Source organism: Mustelus asterias, chromosome 14 (assembly GCF_964213995.1).
Source record: "Mustelus asterias chromosome 14, sMusAst1.hap1.1, whole genome shotgun sequence".
NCBI lineage: Eukaryota > Metazoa > Chordata > Chondrichthyes > Carcharhiniformes > Triakidae > Mustelus > Mustelus asterias.
Genome location: NC_135814.1, coordinates 95224810 through 95247007, shown reverse-complemented (window position 1 = coordinate 95247007; position 22198 = coordinate 95224810). Strand labels below are relative to the sequence as shown.

General features: G+C 51.5%; 1 protein-coding gene across 2 annotated transcripts in view; it reads left to right on the top strand.

The window, feature by feature from the left end:
* The window catches only part of col6a2 (collagen, type VI, alpha 2), a 98237-nt gene extending 80784 nt beyond the window's left edge, over window positions 1–17453 (top strand). Inside the window, exon 29 of one of the 2 annotated variants that reach the window (XM_078228910.1) lies at window positions 13902–17453. In XM_078228910.1, the coding sequence (XP_078085036.1) occupies window positions 13902–14509 (608 nt within the window). In that variant the 3' untranslated portion in view covers window positions 14510–17453. Of the gene's footprint in view, window positions 1–342; window positions 2113–13901 lie in introns of those variants that run through there. The other variant, XM_078228911.1, reaches the window with a different exon arrangement.
* Window positions 17454–22198: the final 4745 nt, after the last annotated feature.

The following is a 22198-nucleotide window of genomic DNA, read 5'->3' as shown; positions in this document are numbered from 1 at the left end:
CTGTGCTGCCATGCCGCCCATATTTGAATTTGTGTCCCCCAGAGCCTGGGCCTCTGGATCGTTAATCTAGTGATTTAACATTACGATAGCAGCTTCCTGAGGTGCTGAAGGATGCTGTATAAACACAAGGCTCCCACTTCTCATCCTTTCGATAGTGGGGTCCCCTCTGTTCTCCTTCTCCTAAAAAGCACAAAGGCCTCATTCCACTGGACAAGTGGGGGTTCTGTCTGCAAAGCGTTCTGAGGGAGACTGGGCGGGTTAGCCCGATAGCGAGTGAATGGTATACTCTTGCCAGCCAGTGCCAGCGAGCCTAAAACCTCTTCTCTTTCTAATCGTTTTCAGATGCCTTTAACAGTAACGGTGCATACCCAGATTTCCCATTCAGCCCCCTGTATGGGTCCTTCCCCGGTAACTGGTCAGAAAGACTACAGGAGTTTAGCTCACCAACACAGACTGCTGAGCACCCAGAGACCTACAGCAAACTGGTAGCAACAATGGCTTACACCGCAGGGATGGCTAAATTCTCCACTGGAGAGGAGCGACAGGATTGGACAGACCTATTCATAGATTCCTTCAAAATGATTTACAGAGATTTAACGGGAAATGTTGACATGGCCATGGGGCTGTGCTGAGGGGAGCGACAGGGCGCCCCTTCCGTGGGCGGATAACGCTCTGCGGAAAGTGCCCATGTCTCCCCCCAACCCTCCCGCCCCCCCGCGCTATCGATGGGCAATGCCAGCTAACCTCACAGCTTCTTGTTCTGAGCCTTGTGTGCCCCCCACCACCCCGCGCCACGGGCCTCCAGCAGTTGGTCAACATCGGCGCCTCTCGGGGGGACACAAAGGTTCCAACTGCGCGCCGAGGTCTTTGCGCCGCTGCATTCGGACCGCCGCCTGTTTGGGGGGGTCCCAGAATCCACCCCCACCCCCCCCGGCACTCCCAGGAACCACCCCCCAGGATCCCCCCCGGGGGGCTCCCAGAACCCATCCCACCCCGGGGGGGCTCCCAGGACCCTCCTTCTCCCCTCCTGGGGGGTTCCCAGGACCCTCCCCCCCGCGGGCCCCCAGGACCCAACTCCCCCTGGGGCTCCCAGGATCCCCTTGGGGCGCCATTTGCCCTCTTCAATCCAGCTCACCTACCCAACCCCCACCCCCCACAGTTGTGATCCAAAAAACTGGAACCGGTTTATCCGCTGCTTGGGGAGATGGGGGAGTGGGATTTAGCAGTGTGTAATGGACCACCAGGAGGGATCTCCTGGAATTGAGGCCTAGAGGGGGCCTACATCAGCTCGATCAGAGAGGTGGGGGGGGGGGTGACCAACTAAAATGGAAACATGCCCCACCCGAAACTCTGAAGTAAAGCCTAAACTGTCCCTAAAAGCAGGAATGACTGAAGGTAGAGAGAGGACGGCGCAGTGTCCTGAGTGGAAATCGGAAATCTCCCCAATGGACTTTTGGAGTTGTCCATTCTGGATGAATTCTTGCTGGTTTCATTTCCCCCTCCCCACCCCCCTCCCCTCGCTCCCCAAGGCCCCCACCATTGAGTACCAAACTTGACTATCTTCTCAACCAGTGCCCTATCTTCTCAGCCAATTGGCACGCAGGGATTTCGGGTTTCCCATTGGATGGTGCATGAGGTTTAGTCAAAGTCCGTCCCGCCTCCAATATTTTTAGAACCTCGACGAGAGTTTCAAGAGTCAAACGCGCACAATTTTTCAGAATCCCCAACGATTGTTCCAGCAGGTGACTCCCTACTTCTCTCTCTCTCGCTCTCTCATCCTGGTTGATGCCTCAGTGGTCTGGAGCTTAATCTGTAGTCTTGGCAGGAGGTTTAGCAACCCTGATGGGGGTTTGGATGAGGAGAGCTTCCCAGGAAATGTTATCCTGGCGTTCCTCTTCCCCGGAGGCCGATGGTCTGCGTTTGCGTTCCCAGCACTCTTCTGCTGATATTTTTCTGATTTTTCTCCCTTCCCTCTCCCGGGCCCACTCCAGCTGTGGCGCAGGAGAGGAACCTGCATCTGCTGCTGTATTGTCTAAGGGCAGGCGCTCTTCTTGCCTTCCTCCAATGCCTTTGTCGATCTGTACATGTATCATATAATAAACATTTCATCTCATTCTCGGATACTGGCTGATGATTTAATGTTAAAGAAAGAAGGGCAAACTTGCATTTATATAGGAGCAAGTTTGATGACCTCAGGATATCAAAAAGCGCTGTCCAGCTGGTGAAGTATTTTTTGGAGCGTGGTCGCTGTCAGGGATTGAGAGGAGGGGGGCAATTTGTGGACAGCAAGGTCCCACAAGCAGCATGACTAGATAATCCGTTCTAAGTAAGGTGATTTGAGGGATTAAATACGGAACCCAAACATCAGGAGGAATTCCCCCTTCTCTTCCTCGGAATAATGGCACAGGATAATCCATGTCCACATGAGAGGGCACGGTTAGACAGGGTATATTTAGGAAGAATGTTCTCAATGGTGGGGGAGTCCAGAACTAGGGGGTCATAGTTTGAGGATAAGGGGTAAACCTTTTGGAACTGAGGTGAGGATAAATTTCTACACCCAGAGGGTGGTGAATGTGTCACTGCCACAGTGGTTCGCACTGCTGCCTCGCAGCACCAGGGACCCAGGTTCGATTCCCGGCTTGGGTCACTGTCTGTGCGGAGTCTGCACATTCTCCTAGTGTCTGCATGGGTTTCCTCCGGTTTCCTCCCACGGTATAAAAGACATGCTGGTCAGATGCATTGGCGATGCTAAATTCTCCCTCAGTGTACCCGAACAGGAGTGTGGCGACTGGGGGATTTTCACAGTAATTTCATTGCAGTGTTAATGGATGCCTACTTGTGACACTAATAAATAAACTTTAAACTCAAACAAAGGCTCAGTTTAAAATCTCATTCAGAGTGGGCTCCTCTGACAGTGCAGCTCTCCCGCAGCACTGTACTGTGCAGTGCTGGCCTACAATCTTGTGACCCCGAGGCAAAGGTGTCACCCACTGAGCCACAGGTCAAGAGATGGGGTGGGATTCGGGACATTTACCTAAGCAACAGGTTGTAGACTATAGCCCTGCGCAGATACTGGTGAATCCATCGGACTCAGCGAGGCCTTGGTGTCAGTCACTGAAAGTAAGCGTGCAGGTACAGCAGGCAGTAACGAAGGCAAATGGGATGTTGGCCTTCATAGCGAGAGAATTTGAGTATCGGGATAGGGATGTTTTGCTGCAATTGCATAGGGTGTTGGTGAGGCCACACCTGGAGTATTGTGCGCAGTTTTGGACTCCTTATCTGAGGAAGGATGTCCTTGCTATAGAGGGAGTGCAGCGATGGTTTACCTGGCTGATTCCTGGGAAGGCAGGTCTGTCAGATGAGGAGAGACTAAGTCGGTTAGGATTATATTCACTGGAGTTTAGAAGAGTGAGAGGGGATCAGATAGAAACTTATAAAATTCTAACAGGGTTAGACAGGGTAGATTCAGAAAGAATGTTCCCAATGGTGGGGGAGTCCAGACTAGGGGTTATAGCTTGAGGATAAAGGGTAAGCCTTTTAGGACTGAGGTGAGGAGAAATTTCTTCACCCAGAGAGTGGTGAATGTGCGGAATTCACTGCCACAGAAAATAGTTGAGGCCAAAACATTGGGCCTGATTTTACCAAAACTTCGCGCCCGAAATCGCGGTAAAGTTGGGCGTTGGGCCTATACCGCGATCTGCACCCGAATCCGAGCAGATCGCGGCTTTACCGACACCGATTTGGGCGCGGGTCCGGCCCGTGCCCAAATCGGGCGGTCCGACGATTTAAATGCATTTGCATGCAGTTAAATCGACTTAATGAACCGCACGCCCAACCCTACCGCCAAATCCCACTTTACCATCTTCTGGCCCGTTCCGCATCCGCGCTGTAAGCGACCTGCAGAATAAAAGTCTGAAGTCGTCGCTGCAGCTTCCGAAGAGCGGGGTCAGAGACTGCAATGGCTCTCTGACCCAGGTCATCCTCTGGGAGGGGGGGTGGGTGGGACCCAGATCATCCTCTGGTCGGGGAAGGTTCCGCTGCCAGTCTGCGGTGGGGAGGGAGGGGGCAGGGGGGTTCTGCCGTCACTCTGCGGGCGATCCCTCCTCCCCACCGGAGGAACGAATCCCTCCTGCCGGAGTGGACGTGCGGCCATGCCATCCCACAAAACCTTCAGGAAGAAGCGATTCCTCGCTAAGAAGGTGAAGCAGAACCGGCCGATTCCACAGTGGATCCGCATGAAAACCGACTACAAGATCAGTACAAGTCCAAGAGGAGACACTGGGGAAGGACCAAGCTGGGCCTGTAAAGGGATCCGCCATCACTGGTACACTACCAGCCACAGCCATCTCTCCCGCTCTCTTGCCCCTGCAGGGAAGAGTAATCTGTGGCTGGTAGTGTACCAGTGATGGTGGATCCCTTTACAGGCCCAGCCTGGTCCTTCTCCAGTGTCTCCTCTTGGACTTGTACTGATCTTGTAGTCGGTTTTCATGCGGATCCACTGTGGAATCGGCCGGTTCTGCTTCACCTTCTTAGCGAGGAATCGCTTCTTCCTGAAGGTTTTGTGGGATGGCATGGCCGCACGTCCACTCCGGCAGGAGGGATTCGTTCCTCCGGTGGGGGGGAGGGATCGCCCGCAGAGTGGCGGCGGAACCCCCCTGCCCCCTCCCTCCCCACCGATCGGCCGCAGACTGGCAGCGGAACTCCCCCCCCCACCGACCAGAGGATGATCTGAGTCCCACACCCCACCCCCCCCCCGCCCCCGCCCGACCAGAGGATGATCGTCAGAGAGCCACTCTCTCCGCTCTCTGCTTTCTGCTTTTTTTTCTTTCGCACCCGGGCGCGCTCTGTCAGATTTATTTCTAACTCCGCATGCGCAGTTCAGAGCTCCAATCGGTCCGCCACGCTAAGCTCCGCCCACAGTGCGAATCGGACCGGAACCGGCAAAACGCGTATGGGCGCGCTGGAAAGAGGATTCCAGGCGCGGATCTATTCAACGCCCGGATTCGGCACTTAGGCTCAAAATGGTAAAATCAGGCCCGTTGTGTGATTTCAAGAATAAATTAGATATAGCTCTAGGGGCTAAAGGGATCGAGGGATATGGGAGGAAGGGGGATCAGGGTATTGAATTTGATGATCAGCCATGATCAAAATGAATGGAGGAGCAGGCTCAAAGGGCCGAATGGCCTCCTCCTGCTTCTAGTTTCTATGTTTCTACGTCACAGCCAAGAAATGCACTTATTCAAGGATCTTAGTTATCGGGATCCCAACCCCTAAGACCTTCTGCTCAATGGTATGGCCCGTGCAAATCCAGTCCCTGTCCTGCATTGGCTGTGGCCGATCAGATGTGAATTTTACAGAAGACAGTGTTTGTTCCTTCACACGGCCCAATAGTCAAAGCATAAAGCAAGACGCGGCGGAAATGCATGACAGGTCAGTCAGCTCCTGGGATGGAGGAATGAACAGGTTAGGCATTGGTGCAGGTCAGGATCCATCTGCAACTTCCTGATTTACGGATAGCAATCTAACGGGACAACCTGTCTTCCCTCTTGCAGGTTCAAGATGCCGTTAGACCTGGAGTTTGGAATTTCGTTTATGATTCATATTGGACTCAACTCAATCCCCACTCCAACTGTTATACAGCGAGGAGCAGAGGGAGGTTAGAGGGAAGGAGGACAGGGGGGAGATAAGGACTTTGGGGCCTACAGTGTACATGGAGCCAGGGATATAGGAGAGAGGCCCATATCCACATTCCCACTGATGTACAGATATCTGTAGTTGCTGATACGAACCCACCTCGGTGTTCTGATCTCAGATTGATCTAGCAGCAAGAAGAAACTTTATCCAAATCCCCCACAAAGTTCAGTCAGGACAAACCAGCATTCAGGAGACAGAAGCACATAGAGGAATGAGTTGCTCAGACTTCAAGGGCCTGAGCGCTACCTCATGGAGGGGGGACTGCCTAACATGGGTGTTCCAGGTTCACCAGCCATCTAATTCAGTTCGGGAACCTAAAAGTGAGGTTTAAAGTTTATTTATTCCTCACAAGTAAGGCTTGCATTAACACTGCAATGAAGTTACTGTGAAATTCCCCTAGTCGCTACACTCTGGCGCCTGTTTGGGTCAATGCTCCTAACCAGCACGTCTTTCAGACTGTGGGAGGAAACCGGATCACCCGGAGGAAACCCACGCAGACACGGGGAGAAAAATGTGGAATACAGGGTCAAAGGTAGGGTTCTGAAGACTGTGGAGGAACAGAGAGATCTTGGGGTCCATATCCACAGATCTCTAAAGGTTGCCACTCAAGTGGATAGAGCTGTGAAGAAGGCCTATAGTGTGTTAGCTTTTATTAACAGGGGGTTGGAGTTTAAGAGCTGTGGGGTTATGCTGCAACTGTACAGGACCTTGGTGAGACCACATTTGGAATATTGTGTGCAGTTCTGGTCACCTCACTATAAGAAGGATGTGGAAACGCTGGAAAGAGTGCAGAGGAGATTTACCAGGATGCTGCCTGGTTTGGAGGGTAGGTCTTATGACGAAAGGTTGAGGGAGCTGGGGCTGTTCTCTCTGGAGCGGAGGAGGCTGAGGGGAGACTTAAAAGAGGTTTATAAAATGATGAAGGGGATAGATAGAGTGAACGTTCAAAGACTATTTCCTCGGGTGGATGGAGCTATTACAAGGGGGCATAACTATAGGGTTCATGGTGAAAGATATAGGAAAGATATCAGAGGTAGGTTCTTTACGCAGAGAGTGGTTGGGGTGTAGAATGGACTGCCTGCAGTGATAGTGGAGTCAGACACTTTAGGAACATTTAAGCGGTTATTGGATAGGCACATGGAGCACACCAGGATGATAGGGAGTGGGATAGCTTGATCTTGGTTTCAGATAAAGCTCGGCACAACATTGTGGGCCGAAGGGCCTGTTCTGTGCTGTACTGTTCTATGTTCTATGTTCTAAGTGCAAACTCCACACAGACAGTGACCCAGGCCGGGAATTGAACCCAGGTCCCTGGTGTTGTGAGGCAGCAGTGCTAACCACTGTGCCACCAGCTGCCAATGGCCTTCCTGCCAACCCCGAGCTTGGATCTTGGTTCCCCAGATGCCCTTATTAAAAGGCGAGTGGCACGTGGCGAGCGGAAAAGAGGTTTCTTTCATTTTAAATTCATTTCCAAGAGGTGGGCATCGCTGGCTGGGCCAGCCTTTATTGCCCATTCCTAATTGCCCCTGGAGAAGGTAGTGGTGAGCTGCTTTCTTGAACCCGCTGCAGTCCATGTGGTGTAGGTACACCCACAGTGCTGTTAGGGAGGGAGTTTGACCCAGTGACACTGAAGGAACGGCCGATTATATTTCCAAGTCAGGATGGTGAGTGACTTGGAGGGGAACCTCCAGATGGTAGTATTCCCTTGTATCTTCTGCTGTTGTTCTTCTAGATGGTATGGGGTTGTGGGTTTGGAAGGCTGCCTAAGAAGCCTTGGTGAGTTCCTGCAGCGCATCTTGTAGATGGTACACATGGCTGCCACTATTCGTTGGTGGTGGAGGGAGTGAATGTTTGTGGAAGGGGTAGCACTCAAACGGCTCGCTTTGTCCTGGATGGTGTCAAGCTTCTCGAGTGTTGTTGGAGCTGCACCCATTTATTTTGGCAGTGCCAAGACAGAGCTCCTAATCAACACCAAACAACACCACGCTCAGAAGGTTGGGTCTGAACTGGGGTTGGGTTGTATTGAGTAGATATCAGAGCCATTAGTGAGAGGGCATTATTCTAAAGGCATTGCGTGGTGGGATGTTGGGGATTATTTTGACAACCCTGGTGTATGGATCCCTCCGGAACTTCCATGGTTCCGTCTATTCATATTTTCTATGTTAATATGAGGACAACAGATAAAGAACAAACAGCAAAAGAATTCCCTCCTGAGGGTGGCACAGTGGATAGCACTGCTGCCTCACAGCGCCAGGGACCCGGGTTCAATTCCAGCCTCGGGTCACTGTCTGTGTGGAGTCTGCACGTTCTCCCCGTGTCTGCGTGGGTTTCCTCTGGGTGCTCCGGTTTCCTCCCACAATCTGAAAGACATGTTGGTTAGGTACATTGGCCATGCTAAATTCTCCCTCAGTGTACCCGAACAGGCGCCTGAGTGTGGCGACTAGGGGATTTTCACAGTAACTTCATTGCAGCGTTAATGTAAGCCTACTTGTGACTAATAAATACATTTTATTTTTTGTACCACCCACAATCTCATGTAGGCCAACCGTGGACATCCTGAGTGAGGTGACGGGAGGAGACATTCCAACCCATTCTCACTGCCCCCTGCAACCCTTCATCAGGGCAGCCTGGTCAGTTTAGCTCAGCTGGCTGGACAGCCGGTTGGTGATGCAGAGTGACACCAACAGTATGGGTTCAAATACCGTACCGGCTGAGTTTATTCACAAAGGCTCTGCTTTCTCAATCTTGGGCGGCACGGTGGCACAGTGGTTAGCACTACTGCCTCACGGTGCCAGGGACCCAGGTTCGATTCCCGGCTTGGGTCACTGTCTGTGTGGAGTTTGCATGTTCTCCCCGTGTCTGCATGGGTTTCCTCTGGGTGCTCCGGTTTCCCCCCACACTCCAAAGATGTGCGGGTTAGGTGGATTGGCCGTGCTAAATTGACCCTTCTTATCAGGGGGACTAGGAGGGTAAATATGTGGGGTTACGGGGAGAGGACCTGGATGGGATTGTTGTCAGTGCAGACTCGATGGGCTGAATGGCCTCCTTCTGCACTGTCGGGATTCTATGAGGAGGTTGAGCAAAGTGACTGAACGATGTTTCAGCTCTCCCATTGGGAGAGAAATCCCGAATCTGAATTAGGATGATTCCACAGCTGTGTTATTCGGGATTCAATCCGTTGCCACTGTGAGTGGATTATGTCAGCTATGGTATTAGAAACCTCGAGAGAGGACATCTGTCTTGCTTTCCCCAAATTCTGGGAGAAGTGACTCAGTTTGCTAAGTAGAAATGTCTGGACTGCTCATCGTGCAATCCAATTGGAGGCAATGCCCATTATCCAGATGTTCCTTAAGAACCAAGTGTGCAGAGTATTTCCTGAATGGTAAGAAATTGGAAAGTGTGGATGTGCAGAGGGACCTGGGTGTCCTTGTCTATAAGTCACTGAAGGTTAGCATGCAGGTGCAGCAAGCTATTAGGAAGGTTAATGGAATGTGGGCCTTTATCACAAGAGGATTTGAGTACAGGGATAGTGAGGTCTTGTTTCAGTTGTATAGGAGATTGGTTAGACCACACCTGGAGTACTGTGCGTGGTTTTGGTTCCCTTACATCAGAAAGGATATTATTACCGTAGAGGGAGCGCAGCGAAGGTTCACCAGACTTGTTCCGGGGATGGCGGGACTGTCCTATGGAGAGAGATTGGGAAAACTGGGTCTGTATTCTCTGGAGTTTCGAAGGATGAGAGGAGATCTCATTGAAACCTACAAAATACTTCAAGGAATAGACAGGGGAGATGCGGGTAAGATGTTTCCCCCTTGGCCAGGGAGTCGGGAACCAGGGGGCACAATTTCACAATAAGGGGGAAGCCACTTGGGATCGGGATAAGGAGAAATTTCTTTACACGGAGGGTGGTGAATCTTTGGGATTCGCTACCCAGAGAGCTGTGGAAGCTCAGTCACTGAGTGTGTTTAACGCCGAGATTGATAGATTCTGATTAACATTAACCTAAAGGGTTAGAGGATTAGTAAAAAGCATTGAAGTGTCGGATCAGCCGTGATCATATTGAATGGCGGGGCAGGCTCAATGGGCTGAATGGCCTCACTCCTGTTCCTTTGTTCCTACCTCACCTTGGGTCCGTGTGTTCATTTATACATCCCTCCCTCCCCATTACCCCATTGCTATAGGTGAGAAAAGAGTACAAGCCGTCAGCCGCCTCAACACCAGAATCTGGAAGGAAGTAGCTGAGTGAATGACGGATACGTCAGCCAAAACATTCCGAAGGACCCTCGTTTGGGGAATTGGCCCTTCTGGGATTGGGAAGTTGCAAATGCGACGAAGAAAGATGAAGGAGAGAAATCAGGAAAATGTAGAGCAGCTCATAGAATCATAGAATCCCTACAGTGCAGAAAGAGGCCATTTGGCCCATCGAGTCTGCACCGACCACAATCCCACCCAGGCCCTACCCCCATATCCCTCCATATTTTACCCGCTAATCCCTCTAACCTACACATCTCAGGACACTAAGGGGCAATTTTAGCATGGCCAATCAACCTAACCCGCACATCTTTGGACTGTGGGGGGAAACCGGAGCACCCGGAGAAAACCCACGCAGACACGAGGAGAATGTGAAAACTCCACACAGACAGTGACCCGAGCCGGGAATCGAACCCAGGTCCCTGGAGCTGTGAAGCAGCAGTGCTAACCACTGTGCTACCGTGCCACCCCTAACATCTGATGCAGGGTAGTTCTCCAAGTATCGACTGACAGAACATCTGAAGCTGGCCTGAGGGAGGTTGTTGGAAGTTCATTTGAACATTGAGTTGTGTGAGGAAGTAATTAGCAGACAGGGGAATGGAGTTTACACGGATATCCAGAAGGCATGAGACAAGGTTCCACAAAAGAGACAGTTTTCTTTCATTAAAACTGATGGCAACCTTTTGACCCGGGTTTAGGAGTGACTTGAAGACAGAGGTTAGAAGTGCTTGAATTTCCCTCCAATCTTTTATGGGATGTGGGCGTCGCTGGCAAGACCAGCATTTATTGTCCCTCCTTAATTGCCCCTCAACTGAGTGTCTCATTCGGCCATTTCAGAGTTAAACGTCAACCACATCACTGTGGATCTGGACTCACATGTAGGCCAGGCCAGGTAAAGAATGGCAGATTTCCTTCTCTGAAGGACATTAGCGAGCCAGATGGGTTTTCCCTCAATTGACAATCAGACTAGGGGTAGGATTTTCCAGCCGCGCTTGCCACGAGACTGGAAAACCCCACCCAAGGTCAATGGACCTTTGCATGGTCTGTGTCCCGCCCGCTGCGATTCCCGTGGTGGGCGAGACGGGAAAACTCAGCCCAAGATTTTAATTACAGATTTATGAATTGATTTTAAATTCCACCCGCTGCCATGGTGGGATTTGAACCTGTGTTCCCAACGCATCAGCCTGGGGCCTCTGGTTACTAACCCAAAGTCATTAGCACTAAGCTAGGCCACTGCCTTCACCTAAATGAGAAGTGGTGTCCACAAGGACCTATGTTGGGGCCTCAACAATTCATTATAGGATCCCTACAGTGCAGAAGGAGGCCATTCAGCCCATCGAGTCTGCACCGACCACAATCCCACCCAGCTCCTATTCCCATAACCCCACATATTTACTCTGCTAATCCCCTGACACCAAGGTCAATTTAGCATAACCTAACCCGCACATCTTTGGACCGTGGGAGGAAACCGGAGCACCCGGAGGAAACCCACGCAGACACGGGGAGAACATGCAAACTCCACACAGACAGTGACCCAAGCCTGGGATCAAACCCGGGTCCCTGGCGCTGTGAGGCAGCAGTGCTAACCACTGTGCCACCGTGCCGTCTATGTTTATTAGTGACTTGGATAACACAGCAGAGTTGAGCCAAACAGTTCCAACCATCGTGCACATCCCTATACCATCCAAGCTTGCTGATAAACAGAGAGAGGTGGCACCGTGTGGGCTGGTGTAGAACATCACAATGAAGCATTGATAGATTAAGTGAGTAGACTGTGTCAAAAGGATCTCAAGACAGTTAAGTGTGAGTTCATCTGTTCACCCGGCCTGGCCTACATGTGAGTCTGAATCCACAGCAATGTGGTTGACGTTGAGCTGCCCCTCTGAAGTGGCTGAGTATTATTTTAGTGTTTTAAAAACCAGGGGCAGTGGCGGCCCAAAGCGATTTAGGAGTCAACTCACACAGATCATTCAAATAGTAGTGGTCAACAACAATAAAAAAAAGACAAGAGGACTGTTAGCCCGATGGTAAGTGTAGGGATAGAATATGGAAGGGCCTGCGGGAAGCTTTGTTACATCAATAAAAAGCCCTGGTTTTGGATCATTGATTTGATTTGATTTATTATTGTCACATGTATTAATATACAATGAAAAGTATTGTTTCTTGCGCACTATACAGACAAAACATACCGTTCATAGAGAAGGAAAGAGAGAGTGCAGAATGTAGCGTTACAGTCATAGCTAGGGTGTAGAGAAAGATCAACTCAATGCAAGGTAAGTCCATTCAAAAGTCTGATGGCAGCAGCAGGGAAGAAACTTTTCTTGAGTCTATTGTCTATGATTATGGATTCTGCACCTCAGGATCTCAGTAAAACACCGGAACACTCACCAGAACATTAGCAGGGCTCCAAGAATTAGTTGATGAGGAGAGGTCGGGTAAACTAGGTAGCACAGTGGTTAGCACTGCTGCCTCACAGCGTCAGGGACCCGGGTTCGATCCTGGCCTCGGATCACTGTCTGTGTGGAGTTTGCACGTTCTCCCCATGTCTGCGTGGGTTTCCTCCGGGTGCTCCCACACTCCAAAGGCATGCAAGTTGCGTGCATTGGCCATGCTAAATTGACCCTTAGTGTCCCAAGATAAACGCAAAGTACTGTGGATGCTGGCATCTGAAACAAAAATATTAATAGACACTTTCTCAGTCTTCTGTAAACTCATTTACATTCCCTTTATCCAATTCCACCACCCCTCCTTACCCTCATAATATAAATCTCTGCTGACCCTCTTTCCTCTCAGCTCTGAGGAAGGGCCATCCAAACTCGAAACGTTGGCTCTATTCTCTCTCCACAGATGCTGTCAGACCTGCTGAGATTTTCCAGCAGTTTTCTGTATTTGCCTTAGTGTCCCAAGATGTGTCGACTTGGAGAGGGGGGGAGGGGTGGGGGGGGGGGGTCATGCTAAATTGCCCCTCAGTGGCAGGGAGACCAGCAGGGTAAATATGTGGGGTTATGGGGTTAGGGCCTGGGTAGGATTGTTGTCAGTGCAGACTCAATGGCCTCTTTCTGCACTATAGGGATTCTATGGTTTCAGGCTGGAGTCTCGAAGGTTTAGGGGTGATTTGACTGAGGCCTATCAGCGATTCGGAAGGAGTTGACGGGGTTTGCTCTGGTGGGGGAACCAGGAACAAGGAGGCTGAACTCGATGATTAGAGTTCCATCATTCGGGGGCAATATCAGTCTCTGCACAAGGACTGATGGAAACTTGAAACATTCTCCCTCATAAAACCCACTGAGGGTTCATGAAAAATCTGACAGTGGAGTGATAGACTGGCGTTGGGCAGGGAATGAAACAGGGCCATGGTGAGCTGACAGGAGGAGGAGAAGTTTTATTTTTGGCAGAAACAGAAGCTTTGGGATCCGGGGGAGATGGTAGGTGGGGGGGGTCACACATTCCATATTTGCTGGATTTAGACCGGTGCGGGATTTTCCACGCAATCCGCCCCGTGGTTCGCGGAGGTGGCCTGCTATTGGCTGGCAGCGGGGTTTTCTGGCCCCCGCTGTTGTCGAGGGGGGATTGCCCGTTGATGCACCCCTTTCCGCCGGGAAACCCGCGGCGGGGGGGGGGCTGCCCCCTCAGCCGGGACCAGAGAAACCATTTCCTCTGGTGAGGAACCAACATAGCATCAGGGCACCGAGACTGCGATCTAGCCGTTGCCCCTTGTGGGAGCTTGCTGTGTACAAATTGGCTGTCATGTTCCATGCTTCAGAAATGTACTTCATTGGTTGCGAAGCGCTTGACAACATTGGTGGAAGGCAATGTATTGACGTAGGCTCTTTCTTTCTCACTCAGTAGGCCCTGGGAGCTGAGTTGGGTCACCTGATGAGGGTTGCTGAGGTAGAGGGGAAGGTTGGCACAGACAAATGGCCCCCTCTAAAATGTCCTCTTGGTGTCTTTTCCAGAGCTTGCTGTGGCACCGTGCATGCAGCGGCCCGTAGACCTGGTCTTCATGGTTGATGGCTCGGAGAGAATGGGCGTTACCAACTTCAGGCACATGCGGAACTTCATCGAGAAAGTGGCCACCTCATTGCATTTGGCCAAGAGCAACAGTGACGCCATGAGGGCCCGCATTGCCGTGCTGCAGTACGGCAGCGAGGACGAGCAGCAGTTGGTCTTCGGGTTCAGCCACAACGAGACCGCCATCCTCGACTCCCTGGCCACCATGAGCTACCTGGACTCCTCCTCCAACGTGGGCTCCGCTATCATCTACGGCATCCGCAACCTGGTCCAGAGGCCGGGCCCGGCGGGCCTGGCTTCCCGGCGGGGGGCCGAGCTCTCCTTCGTCTTCATCACCGACGGCACGAGCGGCAACAGGAGCCTGGGCGAGGCGGTGGACTCCATGCGCAAGCACGACGTGGTGCCAACGGTGATTGCCGTGGGGCCAGAGGTGGACATGGACATCCTGCTGCAGATAGGCTTGGGGGAGAGGGCGGCCATCTTTCGGGCTGCAGACTACTCCCAGATCGTGCAACCTAGCTTCTTTGAAAGATTGTACAAGTGGATCTGTTAAAGACTTCAAATCCGCCATTTTCCTCTCGACCCCCCCCCCCCCCCGAGAGAGATTCACATAAAGTCGCCCCCCCTCAACCCGAATATCTTTCTGTTTTTTAGTTTTTATGTTATTCAGGAAAAGGTAAAACAAGGTGCTTCTTTTTTTTTAAAACAAAATTATACATATCGATTATTTTTTATCGTTGTCAATTTTTGTGTGTGCGTGTGTGTTTCCAGCTTGCTAGGCCCGAGGAGGGCAATGTCTCGGGTCGCCAACTCTGCTTGGGCTATTCCTCCTCATCAGATGGACCCACCCACCCTTCCCGAACTCTCGCCCCATTGGTCAGGCAACATGTCACAGGGCACTTGCCCTCCCCGCCAATCGGCAAAGAGAACAGCTAACCTGCCACGCGATTGGCTGACACTTGATTATCAAACGTTTACTTTGCCCACCTCCAAATGGAGTTCAAAGGTCGTTTTCATTTGGTTTTTCTTTTCAAGAAAGATCGCCGCAGTAAGTCCTCGGAGGCCAAAGTCCCTTCACCAAAATGTCTTTGTTTGCAAGTCTGACAACTGCACACAGAGAGCTTTCAGTTAGCTGTCGACACTAGGAGTGCCAGAGGAACTGACGCTCCCTGATTGGTCCATCAATTTGGAGGGAGTTCATATTCTAACTGGCCCACCTCAATTGCCAGATTAAAGTCATTACAATCACAACTATTTTTTTTAAACACCACTGGAGATTCCGTGCAGGGTTGGCAACCCGACAGCTTTTCCAGACGATCAAACCTTTCCCTCCTGCTGAAGCTCAACTCCGCGTCGGCCATTTTGTCTCTCACATTTCGGAGGGTGCGCTGATCGTTTTGTTTTCTTGCACGCCACGAAGCTCGGATTTTTCTAGAAGATCCAAGAGACGTTGACTTGACTCCGAGGCCAGCACCTTGGATTCAAATCTCCTGCCCCTCCATCCCGCCGCCAATGGGAATAAGGGATAAAGGGCTAAAGCACCCAGGTAGGCCCTTCGCATCTTGTTACAAAGAGCCTGGAAACCTGAAAACAAGACAGAAAATTCTGATGCGCTCAAATCTATCTTGCTCCCTGAACCTCTTCAGTATCTTACCATTGTCCTTCCTCCTGGTCCCCCCGACCCACCCCGCTTCCAAAACACACATGCACCATCAAAACCCAGTGTCTTATCTCATCCCCCTAACCCTGTCAACTCCACCAGGTTAGATATATGGCTGTTAGTAGTTAACACTGCCCACGTACACACTGCATAAGCTTTATTAGCAATGTGGCCTGGCCTAAGAAAGTCAGTAAGGGTCCCCCACCACTGAAAATGGTTTTATGTTTCGAAACAGGCAGTCACTTGACATTGACTGAGAAGCAATAGCCATTAAACTTCACGTTGGCATCAATTACGACTGCGCTTACTGACCAGTTCACACCAAACATGGGGAACCCAATAACACCTCATTTTAATTAGCGAACGCGGAGTCCCCCTAAGCCAAGCTGTTTCTCCCGGTCCTTCCGTGTTGAGTATGGATTGGACATTCCTCTATGATATGGTGCACAGTACGCTCTCTCCCACCTAAGGGGACTGGCACTAATGCCCCATCTGTTGACATTGGCCAAGCATGGACTGTGCCATCCCTGAGCCTGTTAAATGCGGAACTCTCTTCCCTGGGAAGGTTGAAACCAGGCAGTTGGTGGTTGGGGTTTGAGACCAGGAATTGGTTTGTCGTGTCCACTGATTCCCATTCATTTGTCCAGGTGGAATTCCCGTTGAAGTTCTGCATGGGTGGGATTTTCCAGATCCCCGCGCTGTGGGATTGTACTTGAGCGTTGGCTGCAGTTTTTAATAAAGCTATCTGCGTTGCATGCAATCTTGTATAGTTTATTTATGACCTGCAATATACTTGTTATAGAGTACTGTAACAGCGCATAACAATCAGATGGGCCAAATGGCCTCCTGTACTGTAGGGATTCTATGATTGTGGATCTAATCGCTTATCGGGGTGGGGTCTGGACAAGTGAAGAGGGGATAAAGAACGGAAGGCTATTCCTACACTTAGCGTTTGATCTGAATTTACCCAGTCGTAGGAGACCCAAGTGGAGGCCATCTTCCTTCCCCATCAGCCATTGTTTTGTTGGGAGATGAGGTGGAATCTCCCTTCCAGCCAGCAGATGGTGGTGTTGCGCAGTGTGTAGCAAGAGGTGAGAGTCACCCCCATGTTTTAAGTACGGTCGCAAAAACATTCAAACTAATGTTCCTTGTTCCTTGATTAAAATCTTGGGGTGAAAGGTTGGGGGGTCATCGAGTCAGCCAGCCTCTGAAAGGAAAGGCCGGGGGTTAAAGATCCAGCTGCGACCCCCCTCCCACCCCCCGCCACCACCACTACCACCACCACCCCCCAGGTGCCAGGGTCCAACTGAAAAATTATCCTCCCCAAACTGGCCTCCATTTTGGCAGATCCACTCGCTGCTGGCACCTTTATTTTCCTTTCCCCGTGCACCCTGGTCACGTCTGGGTGTGCCGTGGCCTTGCCTCCTATCCACTCACCAAATAAATCCAACCTTCTACCGCCGGTCCCCTCATTCTCGCCACTCTCCCAATTCCACCCCCCACCCCCGTGACGTGACCATACCAGTGTCAAAGGTCGGCAGACTAGCTCTCTGTCCTGGTGCTGGACTCGGTGAGGCCCTGTCAGCCCAGTCGGGCCTCATCGAAGACTCCCGGTTTGCCACCACCAAGCGCCGGTGAATTTGTACCTACGGTGTGTTGAAAACTTTGTAATATATATTTCTAGTGATTGTTCATTCAATGAAGTAGCTCCGTGTCGTTTGTTCTTCACAAAAACAAATGTTTCTTTTATTTCCCATACGGTTTGCAGCATCCGGATTTGAATTGTCTGTACCGAATACACAAATCAATAAATGGATTGTCCAAATATTCCTCCTGATGGACTTTGCCTCATTTGTAGCCATTGCATCCTGATATTGACTGGAATGGGCCTCAGCTGGGAGCACTGCATTCCGTCCTGGGCACCATACTTGAGGAAGGATAGGATCCCTACAGTGCAGAAGGAGGCCATTCAGCCCATCGAGCCTGCACCGGCCGCAATCCCACCCAGGTCCCAGCCCCACAACCCCATGCATTTACCCTAGCTAGTCCCCCTGACACTAAGGGGCAATTGAGCCTGGCCAATCCACCTAACCCACACATCTTTCGGACTGTGGGAGGAAACCCACGCAGACACGGGGAGAACGTGCAGACTCCGCACAGACAGTGACCCAAGCCGGGTATTGAACCCGGGTCCCTGGCGCTGTGAGGCAGCAGTGCTAACCACTGTGCCACCGTGTGAAAGAGAGTACAGAAGAGATTCACCGGAATGATTCCAGGGATAAAGAGCTGTAGCTATGAGGATAGATTGGAGAGGTTGAGTCTGTTTTCCTTGGAGGAAAGAAGGCTGAGGGGAGACTTGATAGAGATGTTCAAAATCATGAGGGAGCTAGGCAGTGAGAAACTGTATCTTTGCAAGAGGACATGAGGGGTGGCACGGTGGCACAGTGGTTAGCACTGCTGCCTCATAGCACCAGGGACCCGGGTTCGATTCCCGCCTCGGGTCACTGTCTGCGTGGAGTTTGCACATGGTTGATTGGCCATGCTAAATTGTCCCTCAGTGTCAGGGGGGTTAGTGGGGTAAATATGTGGGACTATGGGGATAGGTCCTGGGTGGGATTGTGGTCGGTGCAGACTCGATGGGCTGAATGGCCTCCTTCTGCACTGTAGGGATTCGGATGATTCCAGGTGGGAATGATGCCAGGATGTGACGGATGGACAACTCACCGCTGCAGCTGGAACAAGGTCATCCATTGTCTTGCAGCACTGGGCGGTCGTACTCGGTGTCGGGTCAGGGGCACTGACTGACGCAGCCACCGAATCCCTGCCCACACTGGGGGGCACAGGTTGGCACGCCTCTCCTCCACTGCATTCATGAAAGTGTGTGTGATCTGCCTCCATGAGGCATGGCACTGCTTCCATGCTGCCATCCCCCAGGCATTACTGGCAGTGAGTGCCAGGGGAGCTGTGAGTGCAGGGGGAAGCTGTGAGTGCCGAGGGAGCTGTGAGTGCCGGGGGGAGCTGTGAGTGCCGGGGGGAGCTGTGAGTGCCGGGGGAGCTGTGAGTGCCGAGGGAGCTGTGAGTGCAGGGGGAAGCTGTGAGTGCCGAGGGAGCTGTGAGTGCCGGGGGGAGCTGTGAGTGCCGGGGGGAGCTGTGAGTGCCGAGGGAGCTGTGAGTGCCGGGGGGAGCTGTGAGTGCCGAGGGAGCTGTGAGTGCCGGGGGGAGCTGTGAGTGCCGGGGGAGCTGTGAGTGCAGGGGGGAGCTGTGAGTGCCGGGGGGAGCTGTGAGTGCCGGGGGGAGCTGTGAGTGCCGGGGGGAGCTGTGAGTGCCGGGGGGAGCTGTGAGTGCCGGGGGGAGCTGTGAGTGCCGAGGAAGCTGTGAGTGCCGGGGGGAGCTGTGAGTGCCGAGGGAGCATTTAAATACAGCTCCCTTTTGTTAACAGTGCGAGCCAGTTTGAGTGAATCACACACCTGGGGACTGCATAGCGGGGTGTTTCACATGGGGGCTCTTTCAGTGCACTAAGTGTGGGACAATTGCGGTCCGTGCCTTAGTCATTTTCAAGTTGTTTCACTCAAAGTGGCAATTTTCCAGAACGCTCCCACAACAGGGGCGGCACGGTGGCACATTGGTTAACACTGCTGCCTCAGTGCCAGGGACCCGGGTTCAATTCCCGGCTCGGGTCACTGTCTGTGTGGAGTTTGCACATTCTCCCCGTGTCTGCGTGGGTTTCCTCCGGGTGCTCCGGTTTCCACCCACAGTCCAAAGATGTGCGGGTTAGGTTGATTGGCCGTGAAAAAATGCCCATTGTGTTGGGGGGATTAGCAGGGTAAATGCATGGGATTATGGGGATAGGACCTGGGTGGGATTGTGGTTGGTGCAGCTTCAATGGGCCGAATGGCCTCCTTCTGCACTGTGAGGATTCTCTGATTCTCTATGAATTTTAAGTGTGGTCTCGCCACACACCACATCCGCTGCAGGAACCCTCGCTCTCACCTCACCCAAAAACACACACAAGCAAATCAGTTAGACAAGCTTTTCACTCTTAACAAATCCCATGCTGGCTTTCCTGAATTCAACTCTGCCTACTTGTCAAAGTGACCATTAATGGGTGGGTCATCCATTCCCCACCACTGAGGCTGAACTGACCACTGGATGTGATTGAGAAAAGTGGGCCATTCCACTATCACAAGAGTTCCTCCCAATCAGGTTTGATTTGATTTATTATTGTCAAATAGAATCATAGAAGTGCGGAAGTGCAGAAGAAGGCCATTTGGCCCATCGAGTCTGCACCGATCACAATCCCACCCAGGTCCTATCCCCATAACCCTACATATGTACCCTGCTAATCCCCCTGACACTAAGGTTAATTTAGCATGGCCAATCAACCTAACCCACACATCTTTGGGCTGTGGGAGGAAACCGGAGCACCCGGAGGAAACCCACGCAGGCACGGGGAGAACGTGCAGACTCCACAGACAATGACCCAAGCTGGGAATCGAACCCGGGTCCCTGGCGCTGTGAGGCAGCAGTGCTAACCACTGTGCCACCCATGTATTGGGAGACAGTGAAAAATATTGTTTCTTGCAAGCTATACAGAAAAACATACCGTTCAGAGGGTACATAGGGGTGAAAGGAAGCAGAGGGTGTAGAATATAGTGTTAAAGTCATAGCTAGTGTGTAGAGAAAGATCAACTTAATACAAGATAGGTCCATTCAAAAGTCTGATGGCAGCAGGGAAGAAGCTGTTCTTGAGTCAGTTGGTACGTGACCTCAGACTTTGTATCTTTTTCCCGACGGAAGAAAGTGGAAGAGAGAATGTCCGAGGTCCTTAATTATGTTGGCTGCTTTGCCGAGGCAGTGGGAAGTGTAGACAGAGTCAACGGATGGGAGGCTGGTTTGCGTGATGGATTGGGCTACATTCACGACCTTTTGTAGTTCCTTGCGGTCTTGGGCAGAGCAGGAGCCATACCAAGCTGTGATACATCCGGAAAGAATGCTTTCTATGGAGCATCGGTGAGAGTCGTAACGGACATGCCAAATTCCTTTGTCATTTCTGGTCAGTTTCAATCTCACAGCAGCTGCAGTTGTGAGTCGGAATCTCTGTGTCACATTAGATGGCGTAAAGAATCATTGTTCCCGGGGATCCAGCCTCTTCCTCGGGCGGGAGTGAGTAGAGCTGCCCCCTGAAACATCTGGGCGTGAGCTGTGCACGCAATTGGGTCCAGTTAGCGAGAGGCACTGGTTGAACCAGTTTGGGGAGCTGGAGAGGGCACGGCGACTTCAGGAGTCAAAGAGTTTGTGCGGTCAGTGTCCGGGAAACAGGAAAATGCAAGTGAAGCAACCACTGGTCAGGTGCAGTGATCAAACATCCAAACATCTGGAAGCAAACAGCCTGTGATAGTAATGAGGCCAGCACACACACCTCACTGACACTGAATCCAGCGCCATTTTTCCATGCACCGTCCATTTGTACAACTAAAGTTACTGTTTGGGAAAATCTATAATGGCGGCACGGTGGCACAGTGGTTAGCACTGCTGCCTCACAGCGCCAGGGACCCGGGTTCAATTCCGGCCTTGGATCACTGTCTGTGTGGAGTTTGCATGTTCCCCCCATGTCTGCGTGGGTTTCCTCCGGGTGCTCCGGTTTCCCTCCCACACTCCAAAGATGTGCGGGTTAGGTTGATTGGCCATGCTAAATTGTCCCTTAGTGTTAGGGAGACTAGGAGGATAAATATGTGGGGTTACAGGAACAGGGCCTGGGTGGGATTGTGGTAGGTGCAGACTTGATGGGCTGAATAGCCTCCTTCTGCACCATAGGGATTCTATTCTATCTCGTTTCATTTCCCCAGTTGCGTTTGACTGGAAACTCTTTTTCCAGTGTGTTTGCTGGGAACTGGACTGTTCTTTCAAAGTTCCGAATGATCTCTCTACAAAGAACAAAGAACAATACAGCACAGGAACAGGCCCTTCGGCCCTCCAAGCCTGCACCGATCATGTGCCCACTAGACCATCCGTTTGTATCCCTCTATTCCCAGTCTGTTCATGTGGCTATCTAGATAAGTCTTAAATGATCCTAGCGTATCTGCCTCAACCACCTTGCTTGGTAGTACATTCCAGGCCCCCACCACCCTCTGTGTAAAATACGTCCCCCGCATATCCGTATTGAACCTTGCCCCCCCTTACCTTGAACTTGTGACCCCTTGTGTTTGTCATTTCTGACCTGGGAAAAAGCTTCCAACTGTTCACCCTATCTATGCCCTTTATAATTTTATAAACTTCTATTAGGTTGCCCCCAACCTCCGTCTTTCCAGGGAGAACAACCCTAGTTTACTCAATCTCACCTCATAGCTAATACCCTCCATACCGGGCACCATCCTGGTAAACCTTTTCTGCACTCTCTCCAAATCCTCCACATCCTTCTGGTAGTGTGGCAACCAGAACTGGACGCAGTATTCCAGATGTGGCCTAACCAACGTTCTATATAACTGCAACATCATATGCCAGCTTTTATACTCTATGCCCCATCCAGTAAAGGCAAGCATGCCATATGCCTTCTTCACCACCTTCTCCACCTGTGCTGCCACC